The sequence below is a fragment of the Zeus faber genome (assembly GCF_960531495.2).
Source record: "Zeus faber genome assembly, chromosome: 13".
Taxonomy (NCBI): domain Eukaryota; kingdom Metazoa; phylum Chordata; class Actinopteri; order Zeiformes; family Zeidae; genus Zeus; species Zeus faber.
The window spans coordinates 15,996,040-16,008,388 of NC_137198.1; the positions used below are offsets into that span (position 1 = coordinate 15,996,040).

The 12,349-nt window shown below is 45.3% G+C and overlaps 1 protein-coding gene across 1 annotated transcript in view; it reads right to left on the reverse strand.

Moving 5' to 3' along the window:
• Window positions 1-6,912, reverse strand: part of prox2 (prospero homeobox 2) — a gene marked incomplete at both ends in the record, with an annotated part of 7,599 nt that extends 687 nt beyond the window's left edge. Inside the window, 3 exons of the mRNA XM_080012854.1 lie at window positions 510-704; window positions 2,118-2,219; window positions 5,317-6,912. Of these exons, the coding sequence (XP_079868980.1) occupies window positions 510-704; window positions 2,118-2,219; window positions 5,317-6,912 (1,893 nt within the window). The remainder of the gene's footprint in view (window positions 1-509; window positions 705-2,117; window positions 2,220-5,316) is intronic.
• Window positions 6,913-12,349: the final 5,437 nt, after the last annotated feature.

Below are 12,349 nucleotides of genomic sequence, written 5' to 3' on the forward strand. Positions count from 1 at the left end.
AGCATCGCTCAGGCGTGCCGGCCCTCTAATCCTGAGTTGTTTTAGCGGGATTCTGCGGCTTCCTCTTCCCACAGTTTGATAAAGCATCCCTCTGGGGTTTGGATAATGGCCGCCGAGGCCGGGGCGGCTACAGGTGCAAGCGTGACACACAGGTCAGCGCAGGGACATGGTGCGCGGCCGCGGGGCGGAGGTCCTGGAAAGTGCAGCAGGTGTGGGGGCCCGAGCCTTCGCACAAAGAGGGACCGCTCCGTCACCGTCTGAGTCAGATCGAACGCTCTCAGCTTGAAAAATGTGCACCATTCAGCAGCTGAGCCGTGCCGAATCAAAAGAGTCTAAATGCTGTTTTTTTCCCTGCAGATGAAAGAAAAACGCGTGGTTGCACATCCTACGCTAGTACGCGGATGCTTATATCACAAGTCAATGAGCCAAACATCGAATAAAAAAAAAAAAAGAGGTTTACGCGAGAGGAGATGTGGTTTCATTGGCCGGAATCTGGAAATGACGTTCACCTGAAAGTCGTTGGCTTTGTTGTAGTGCATGTTCAGTGCCCGGAACAGCTCCGAGTCGCGGCTGACGGACATCTCCTTGACGTCGCTGACGCCGTCCACGATGGCCTGGCGCGCAAACTTCTCCATCTGGATGTAGTAGAACTCCCGGAAGTTGCTGAACCACTTGATCAGCTGGGAGGTGATGCAGCGGTTGAACTGGGGACAAGAGAGGAAGGAAGAGGTGCATGACAATCTGGGACGTAAAAAAAATAAAGTATTCACATGTTAAAAGTGCGTCACAGACCCAAAACGAGGTCCGGCAAGGTGTCGACCAGAGGTAATGTTCTTTTGTCGACCCGGTACTCTGATGCCACTGATTAAGGACAAGCAAAAAATGTAAATTTGGAGGTTGGTGTCGCATCGGGACATTGAGATTGAATCTCTTATTTTACTCCAAACCAACATTTGGCATCCACTGGAAAAAAAAAAAACCCAAAAAAACCCCGACCTAATGGCACATCACTCAAGTCCGCATTAATTGCTCTGATCTTTTCCCACCGATGTCCGGGGCGAAAAAACATCTGTCGTGGCTGTGTGTTTCTAAACTCAGTCTTGACATTAGGCTTGTTATTCTATCTCTTCATCCAGAAGGACAAAAAAAAAGGGAAAGGGCCTAAGGGCTGGGCAGGCATCAAAGACGTGTCTTGCCTCTGGTGCTGAGGGTGAGAAAGCGGCGGCATAAGGACAGAAGGAAGCTTCCCTCTCACTGACTCTGAGGCTGATAGGATGGAATCAGACACCGGGATTAGTCGCTCTTTTGTTCACTGCCACTTCCCACCACGGGGTTGTAGGCAAGGAGATGTTCGCAGGCTGCGGCACCGACTGCATCCCGCCCTCCCGCCCCTCCCGCCGCCCCCCCCCCCCCACCCCACCCCACCCCCTCCTCCCTCACCGTGGACCCGGGGGTCAGGGCAGATTGGGGGGGGGGGCGAGGCCCACGGAACAGGCAGGGAGACGGAGAAGACCGAGACGGGGGGGGGGGGGGGAATAAAAAAAAAGGGGGGAACGGAGACTTGTGAGAATATGACAACGGCAGATGCCTCGACACGAGGAGCATCAGGTGAAGCAGAAAACGGAAACAAGAGCTGAGGGGGAGCGGAGAAGAGCAAGAAGCAAAAGTCGAGGTAGCAGACGAGAAGAGGAGCCCGGAGAGGAGACGGGCAGAAAAAAGCACAGGATGTTGTGGTTCGGGCCAGCGTACACAGCTCACAACCCGGCGCACCACAAGTCTAATACAAACTCAATGTTGACACTCAATAGCAATGCCTTGCCTACAGAGTCCTTTGTCACTCCATTTGCTGACTGGAGTGGCTTTTTTAAAGAGAGAATGCCCCTCTATCTCCCTCTGCCCCCAGGACATACTAGCAGCTTAGCGGCTTTGTTATTCTAAACCCTCTGCTTCTTTGTTTCCCTCCTCCGACACACTGCTGATTCTGTCCCAACCGTACATCAACAAGTAGATACTGAAGAGATAAACACGCCGACCAAATCGTGCATTGTATCACGATCGTGGGGGAGGGGGTCAAAAAACAAAACGGCGCATCGCGGGTCCCGATTGCGATTATTTACCTTGACATCGGGAAAGTAGGTTTTCAGCACGTTGGAGCTGGGGTAGCGGGTGTAGAAGAACATGAGCTTGGCCTTCTTCAGATGGTTGGGTGTGAGACCCTCCTGGATGTGCGGGTTCACGTTAAGGCGGCAAAGGCTGAAGGTTCCCGCATAAAACGCGGCGTGCAAAGCGATAGCAGACAGGAGTATTGTGTTGCCTCAATCTTCAGTCAAATTGAATTTCGCTGAAGAACAGCTCGGCATTAACTGGGGAGTCAATAATGACCCTAACATGTGCTTATTGGCAAAACAGCATTGCAAATTAGATTAGGGATTTTTAATTAGAGAGTAAAGCACTTCATGCCTGGCAGTAAAAGCGGTTTGTTTTGAAATGTTTTGAAAGGAGGGAGTTGATTTTCAGATATAATTAAGTTGTGTTTTAGGACAACATGTGTTGCTTTATTTCTTCCCCTTTTTTTCCCCCCATCACGCGTCAAAACATTGAAATTACCTAAAAATAAAGGTTCTCGAAAATAACTTACATTTGGCTGCGTATATGTTCGTTAAATATTATTATTGGAATTGCATCGCGCGAGCCCTCAACATCGACATGCATGTACGCATATTTCAGTGAGATTTTCTGCATTGAACATATCAATAGATTCAATTCTTTCTCAAGTTCATCCCTCGTGGCGGTGAAGATGCTCGGGAGCTCTCCTCTCTGTAGTCCGCGCCTAAGGTCATAATATTTCCTTATCAGGTTACCCCACGCCATACATTTATTAGGGAGCTCACCTTTGAAATAAGGAAGTTGGAATTAAAGATTGATGTGGCACTGTTCAAAGAGAAGCAGCGCCCGTTGCACGGTAAAGATAAAGTGAACCCTGGGAGAAAGCAGATTAGAGGCAAAGGAAAGAAATAAAAATAAAAAAAATCAACAGTATCGATCGCTCCCGTCACCTTTTTTTTTTTTCCTTTTCTTTTTTTTTCAACGCCCCAATCGAACGCGCCGCCAATATGTTTAAGCAAGTCGGACGAGTCGCAGGTTTCCCAGAGCGGCGACGGAAAACAGCCGCGGCGGTTCCTGTACGTTGATCCCTTACAGTCGGACTCAAATCCTCTGATCTACTTGTTGACAGAAGTGTCCGACAACAAATGCTCAAGACAAGAGCTCAAGTGTTGTGGTTGGAGAGCTCTCGCGGTTTCCACCAGCACTCAGAAGTGACCTTTATGCACCCCCATCACTCTGATGATGGAGAAATAGATCCTGCACCTTTTCAAGTTTGAAAAAAAACCACACACACACACACACACACACACACACACACACACACACACACACACACACACACACACACACACACACACACACACACACACACACACACAACAACAGCGCTTCCTGAAACAGAAACTGATGCTTTCTCTGCCTTTGAAAAATCTGCTTTTGTTCCTGGCAATTCTTATCAAAGCCTTGTATTCCTTTTTATTTGTCTTTTTCTAGACTTAAAGTCATTACTCCGCTCAGATTAAAGAAGATGCTGTAATTTTCTTTGGGGTTAGCGAGATCAAAGAAAAAATTCTCCTTGAAGTTTGTTTCTCGTACCGGCTCCTGCTGCAATGAACCTCAACTAGCTATTGTTCAACGGAAAGACCACAAACACGGGGTTTCTATGCCATTGTAAACATTTGGTTAAAGATAAATTATGTTCTAAAACCATATGCATGATGTGAAAAATGAAAAAGATGCAAATGTGAAGGATAAACTAAAAGCTCTTAATTTCAGTTTGAAACGTCTACAAGAGGACGTTTTTAACGGCACAGGAAAATAGATTGAGGCAAGATGAAAGATAATATAGTCAATGATTAAAAACGACTTACACCGATCAGCCACTACATTAAAACCACCTGTCTAATATTGTGTAGGTGGTGCCGCCAAAACAGCTCTGACCCGTGGAGGCATGGACTCCACAAGACCTCTGAAGGTGTCCTGTGGTATCTGGCACCAAGACGTTAGCAGCAGATCCTTTAAGTCCTGTAAGTTGCGAGGTGGGGGCCCCCGTGGATCGAGCTTGTTGTTCCAGCACATCCCACAGATGCTCGATCGGATTGAGATCTGGGGAATTTGGAGGCCAAGTCAACACCTTGAACTCTTTGTCATGTTCCTCAAACCATTCCTGAATATATTTTGCGGCGTGGCAGGGCACATTATCCTGCTGAAAGAGGCCACTGCCATCAGGGAATACCGTTGCCATGAAGGGGTGTACTTGGTCTGCAACGATGTTTAGGTAGGTGCTACGTGTCAAAGTAACATCCATATGAATACCAAGACCCAAGCTTTCCCAGCAGAACATTGCCCAGAGCCTCACACTGCCTCTACACTTGCCTTCTTCCCATAGTGTATCCTGGTGCCATCTCTTCCCAGAGGAAACGCCGCACGTGCACCCGACCATCCACATGATGTAAAAAACAATTTGATTCACCAGACCAGGCCACCTTCTTCCATTGCTCCATTGTGATGCTCACGTGCCCATTTTCGGCGCTTTCGGCATTGGACAGGACCGGTCTGCGGTTACGCAGCCCCATACACAGCAAGCTGTGATGCACTGTGTGTTCTGACACCTTTCTATCATCGGAGCATTACATTTTTAAGCAATTTGTGCTACAGTAGGAATCGGACCTGATGGGCTTGACTTCACTCCCGACGTGCATCAACCCTGTCGCCCGTTCACCAGTTGTCCTTCCTTGGACCACTTTTAGGAGGTGCTAACCACTGCATACTAGGAACCTAAGACCTGACCTGAGATGGTAAGACCTGCCATTTTGGAGATGCTCTGACCCAGTCGTCTAGCCATCACAATGTGGCCCTTTATCAAAGTGTCTCAGATCCTTACGCTTGCCCATTTTTCCTGCTTCCAACACATCAACTTCAAGAACTGACTGTTCACTTGCTGCCTGATATATCCCACCCCTTGACAGGTGCCATTGGAACGAGATGTGCACTGTTATTCACTTTTTTTGTCAGTGGTTTTAATGTTGTGGCTGATCAGTGTATATTCCCATGAATGTATTTTAATTGTAATATATTTTTTTCTCATTTTATTTTTTTTATTTTTTATTTTATGATTTAACTTAATTAACTTTTCAATCAAAGGTAATTGAAAAAGTACACAGCATAAGAAATGATGAGAAATTAAGTGTTTTTTTCTTTAAAATCAAAGGATATATTGAGAGACATGTAGGGGTTTCGTTCGGCCATGCTCTGCAGATCCCCGCACTCCATCTTGACGTGAGGAAGACACAAGTTGTCCATCGTCACGGGGCCGAGGGCAGCAGCACGAGGATGGTGACCTAGGTGACCGGACGTTACCTTGGACCTCATGGCCAGAGTGTCCCAGGGCAGGTCCACCGAGTCTGGGGAGCTTCTTTCCATTGAAGGGGTCATACACGGTAGACCCGAAAAGTTGGTGTGTTGCCCGTACTTGAGGAGGTGCTCTAGGATCTGGCTGTCATGCAGCGGTGTGCTGTAGTTAAACTGAAAGGCGGGCTGGTGCAGGGGATAGGGCCTCTTCACTGTTGGGGTGACTGAGCTCAGAGGGGCCATTGTTGGTTTGCGGACCACTAGGGACAGGGCCTCCGTCTGGTCCTGTGGACTTTGGGGGTCGGCATTTTCAATGCACTCCAGAGACCTCGGATTGCACGTGGTCTCCTCGGGGTGCGGTTGTTCCTGAGGAGGACACCCTCCGTGCTGGCTCTTCCTCTCTGCGCCCAAGTTAATCTGCATCTCTGGAGATGGGCACATGTGCTGCTGAGGGGACAGATCCAGACCTGAGGAGGAGGAGACTTTCTGGAACACCTTATCGACACATTCGTTCACAACCCTGGAAAGCTCCTGCTTCAGGGTGTCCTGGAGGCTCTGGGTTTCTTTGTGGTGTAGGAGATAACCCTCTACTTTCATTCTGTCCTTACACTCGGCAATCGCTCTCTCATGCCTTCTCTCGAACTGCTCATCGCCGCTTAGGTAACTAGACTCTTTATTTGGCGACAAATTATCTTGCTCCGCAGGGCCTGCTGCCTCGTCTCCGTCATCGTGTTGAGAATCTTCTTGGTTGTAAACCTGCAGGAACTTCTCCTGGAGCTGACGCAAAAGCTTTTGCATGCTCTGAAGCTGTTCTTTCAGCTTGCTGCACTCCTCGTCTTTAGCGTTATCACCACCGCTACCGGCGGCAAACTGCCTGTTCTCCAGACCTCCATCATTGCGGCTGTGCTCCTGATGCTGAGGCAACCTCTGCTTCCGTTTGTTTTCTCTGTACACTTCTCTGGCCTCCCGAGTCTCTCTGCTCTCTCTTGCGTCGGCCTCAGATCTTTCGCTGTCTCCGTGGAGCCTGCTGTTGGGCGAGCCGGCCATGACCCTTATAATGTTCTCCACCCTGGCTCTTTTGGCCTGCAGGTGATCACTCAGAGGACGCTCCCCATCTGGGCTGCCTGCTGTGGAGAGGTGAAAGCTCGGGGAGGTAGCCTCAGTTGTGCTGTCCTTTGAGGAGACGCTACTCTGGTCCTCCAGGCTAGAGTCAGCGACGGTGGAGCTGGACACGGCCGACGGAGCAAGGTAGAAATGGCTTTCATCCAGCGCTCTTTTAATGTGAATGGTCTTGCGAAGGAGCTGAGAGATTATGGAGCCATTGGAGTACGAGGCCAGGGTCGGCTCGTCGTACATGTTTCTACGGAAACACGGGATCATGAGCTCAGGTTTTTCATCCTCCAGACAGCCGTCACTCGAGTTGTGCATGTTCTGGTCAGGAAGGCTGAGGTTCATGCTGAATTGGAACACGGATCTACAGTTTGAGACCGGAAAATCACTAAATGGGCAAAAGGATAGAATCTGAAAAGTGAGAAAAACAATTTCAACATGACATTATTAACATGGATAAAAAAAGCTCTGAATTAATTGTAAACAATACAATCAAACCTATGTACAGTAATAATAAATAAAACATTTCTGAGCTCACTCCATGATCCATCTATTCCTGGTCTAGACTTGGTTATTATTAGTTATTAACAGGTACAAGTACTACTATTTTAAAATCCCCGTGTAGTGTATCCTTACAAATAAGGTTGTTACTATGAAAATGTTTATATTGTGACTGTGACTGTGTGCATTATCATTCAACAGGACAATAACCCAAAATACGTCTCCAAGCTGTGTAAGGGCTATTTGACCAAGAAGGAGAGTGATGGAGTGCTGCATCAGAGGACCTGGCCTCCACAATCACCCGACAGTCCCGACCTAAACCCAACTGAGATCGTTTGGGATGAGTTGGACCGCAGAGTGAAGGAGAAGCTGCCAACAAGTGCTCAGCATGTAGTATGTGGGAACTCCTTCAAGACTGACTGAGGAGCATTCCAGTTGACTACCTCATCAAGCTGGTTGAGAGAATGCCAAGAGTCACAAGGCAAAGGGTGGCTACTTATAAGAATATCAAATATGAAATATATTTTGATTTGATTTGACACTTTTTTGGTTAACACATTATTCCATATGTGTTATTTCATAGTGGTGATGTCTTAACTATTATTCCACAATGTAGAAAATACAAAAAGAAAGAAAGAAAGAAAGAAAAGAAAGAAAGAAGGAAAGAAAGAAAGAAAGAAAGAAAGAAAGAAAAACCCTTGAATGAGCATATATATATATTTCCCTTTAGGTTTGGGTCTACTTTATCCTACAAACTGCTTTGACATATTCACAGCATGAAACATCAAAAGAATATCCATTTTGCAGTCCGTTTGCAGTATTTGATATTTTTCATTTCGTAATCTACCATGACGTTAAACTCTCACGTCTCCTTCTATCTTGCTTTGCTTTGTGTGGCGTGAAGGATAAAAAAGGATAATTGTTTAAAACCTTTTCAAGGTAAATTTCATGTAATGACAAACTAGACTATGCACCCTATATGCACGGGACTATATTTATATAATTTCAGTTAAGGATTTTTTTTCTCTCTTTTTTTTTTTACAAATCTTTTTTACATAATGAACCATTAACATATTTAAATCTCATATGTATCACCCATTTGGTTAAAGGGAAGTATAATAAAATCAACAACAATTAATTAATTATTATTATTATTATTATTATTATTATTATTAATAATAATAATAATAAATATAAATATAATAATAATAATAAACATTGATTTATTCATTGAACTGTGGGTCAAATTGACCTTAATGATATTGTCAGTAGCTCTGTCCTTGGTAGAAGTGAGTAAAAATAATTACAGTCGTATATGAGTAAGAAAATATCCTGCACGGACAGTCTGATCTTTGAAAAACAAGTAGCCTATGATTAATAATAACACCGAGGTGGGTAAAGAGGAAAAGGCTATGGTATATTTCTGACGATATTCAAACTGCAATGCACGCCATTTATATATGTCCCATGGGGAAATTGAATAATACATGTCATATGCAACATTAAAATGTTACATTTGAAGAATATCTGGGAAAGGTTGAAAGGACAGAACACACTCGCCCAAAAAAAAAAAAAAAAGGATTGTATTGCTTAAACGTGTTTAATAAAACCGCATTGAGGTTTGAAAATTCTCTACGAGACGCCGACCAAACTTCAGGCCTGTGTATCTTATTTATCTGCACGGATCGGTACGAACAGAATTCACATTTTATGTTTAGGCGATGAGAAAAAAAAACTATAAACACGGAGCAATACAAGTGATGCGGTCTTCAAACTGGGGTCGTGTTTATGTATCAGGTCGTACGTCGTCGAATCGAATAATTGTTTGTTTTAATATCTTTAGCAACAAAAGTCACAGCCCAATAAAGTAAGCATTTGCAGATTTTTTTTTTTTTTTTTTTTTTTAACCGGGCAGCTGCAATGCATAATTCTTTGCCAAAACAAATGAATAAGTGGAATAAATGTCCGCCACACAAAAAAGAGAAGAGCAGGTGGGTGGGGGGGGAGAGAAATGAGAAATCAAGCGTTAATTCACAAACGCACAAACAAAATGAAAGAAAACAATATGAAGCGAGGAGTTGTACGGGCGTGCGGTGGCATGTGCCGTGTCCGTCTGTGATGTGTGCGTGTAAGTGAGTCCGACAACAGAAGCAGCGCAGCACCTACCTGTTGAGCGGGGCTGTCGCTGTGGCAGCGACGCGCGTGGAAAGTGAGTTGAGGGAAGAAGTGCGGAGCGCGAGACGGAGCAGGGGCGTGGTCAGCCACGAGCCACGCGGGGTGGGGGGTGCGGGGTGGGGGTGCGGGGTGGTGGTGGGGGGGGGCACGACACGGGACGAGCTGCGCCTCACCCGCTACCGGTTTTGAAATAAAGGTATTTATTTGATTTTATCCATTTATTATTATTTTTTTTTTTTATTTCGTTGTATTTGTATGTCGCTTTCTTTTATTTATTTATGTATTTATTCGTTTATTTTCATCCCTATTATCTGCAAAGCGGATTTTACCTCCTGAAAAAAAAAAAAAAAACAACAACAACAACAACAACAACAACAACAACAAAAAAAGGGTTTTAACCGATCTCATTTTCTAGTCAGGTCAAAGTCAACACAATAGACAGACAGACTGACAGACAGACTGACAGACAGACAGACTGACAGACAGACAGACAGACAGACAGACAGACAGACAGACAGACAGACAGAGAGACAGACAGACAGACAGACAGACAGACAGACATAGATAGATAGATAGATAGATAGATAGACAGACAGACAGAGAGACAGACAGACAGATAGATAGACAGACAGACAGACAGACAGACAGACAGACAGACAGATAGATAGATAGATAGATAGACAGACAGACAGAGAGACAGACAGACAGACAGACAGATAGATAGATAGATAGACAGACAGACAGACAGACAGACAGACAGACAGATAGATAGATAGATAGATAGATAGATAGACAGACAGACAGACAGACAGACAGACAGACAGACAGATAGATAGATAGATAGATAGATAGATAGACAGACAGACAGACAGACAGACAGACAGACAGACAGACAGACAGACAGACAGACAGACAGACAGATAGATAGACAGATAGATAGATAGACAGGCCGACAGACAGACAAAAAGTTAGATAGATAGATAGATAGATAGATAGACAGATAGACAGATAGATAGATAAAGAAAAAGCTTGAATGAGTGTGGTGTGTGTGCAATCTTTTGACTGGTACTGTATAATATATTTCATATTTGATATTCTTATAAGTAGCCACCCTTTGCCTTGTGACTCTTGGCATTCTCTCAACCAGCTTGATGAGGTAGTCAACTGGAATGCTCCTCCAACAGTCTTGAAGGAGTTCCCGCATACTGCATGCTGAGCACTTGTTGGCAGCTTCTCCTTCACTCTGCGGTCCAACTCATCCCAAACCGTCTCAGTTGGGTTTAGGTCAAGATTCAGGATTCAAGATTCAAGAGGTTTATTCGTCACGTACATATACATACTTTCATACATATGTGCAGTGAAATGTCAATGCAACGCACCCGGTGATTACACACAGTGGCCTAGATTGAACACAGTAGCTACCTGAGAATTTCTACTTGACCAACTAACTGATTCCTAAAACGTCATGCAGTAAGTCGAATACTATAGAATAAAATCAAAATATATAGAATAAAATAAAATAAAATAGAATAGATAAACGGAATAGGCTTATATATATGGGATAGACTTATGTATATGGGATAGACTTATATATATGGGATAGGCTAATTATGTATATACAGATATGTGCATTAAAGTGGCATGTGAATAAAGTGAGGTAGTGTTTGTGGGATAATACAGCACAGTATACAACAGTACGGCGCCGCAATAGGGAAACACCGAACAACCCTGAACAGTGACACAGTATGTGGTACAGTACGCTACAAACAGTACAGTAAGGTAGGGGAGCCTGTGTGTGTGGCTCAGTGAGGACCCCTGGTGAGGTCAGCGTCGACAGTTCTTATGGCTTGCGGGAAAAAAACTCAGTCTCAGTCTCTCTGTTCTCGCTGTGTGACTGCGGAGGCGCTTGCCTGACCGCAGCGGCTGGAACAGTCCGCTGTTGTGGTGGTGAGGATCCTCCATGATCCTGCGGGCTCTGCTACCACACCTCCTGGTGTATAAGTCCTGCAGGGAGGGGAGGGTAGTTCCAGTGGCACGTTCGGCTGAACGCACCACGCTCTGCAGGACCCGCCTGTCCTGAGCAGTACAGCTCCCAAACCAGGCAGTGATGTTGCCTTGTCAGGATGCTCCCCGCCGCTCCACGGTAGAAGGACTTGAGGATCCTCACCGAGACCCGGAATTTCCTCAGCTGCCTGAGGTGGTGGAGACGCCGCCTCGCCTTTCTCACCAGAGTGTCTGTTTGTCATCTGATGCAGCGCTCCAGCACTCCAGCACTCCAGCACTCCAGCACTCTTCCTTCTTGGCCAAATAGCCCTGACGCAGCCTCTGGACGTGTGTTTTGTGTCATTGTCCCGATGAAAAACAAAATGATCGACCATCCCACGAAGAGCAAACCGGATGGGATGGTGTACCGCTGCAGAATGCTGTGGTAGCCGGGCTGGTTGAGCGTGCCTTGAATTCTAAACAAATCACTGACAGTGGCACCAGCACAGCTCCTCCACCCCATCGCACCTCCTCCCCCTCCTCCTCCTCCTTCTCCTCCTCCTTCTCCTCCTCCTTCTCCTCCTTCTCCTCCTTCTCCTCCTTCTCCTCCTCCTCCTCCGTGCTTCACAGTGGGAACCACACATGCAGACATCGTCTCTTCACCTTTTGTGTCTCACAAAGATACAGCGGTTGGAACCAAAGATATCAAATTTGGACCAAAGGACAGATTTGCTTAGTTGATGGTGTTATACTACTACTACTACTACTACGACTACCAATACTACTACTACTACAACAACTACTACTACTATTACTTCTAAAACTACCACTACAACACCTACTATTACTACTACTACAACAACTACTACTACCACTACTACTACTTCTACTACTACTACTACTACAACTACAACTGCTACTATTACTACTACCACTACTACTACTACTATGACAACAACTACTACTACTACTACAACTACTACTACTACTACTACTACTACTATTACTACTACAACTACTACTTCTACTACTACTACAACAACTACTAGTACCACTACTACTACTACTACTACTACTACTACTACAACAACTACTACTACTACTATAACTACTACTACTACTG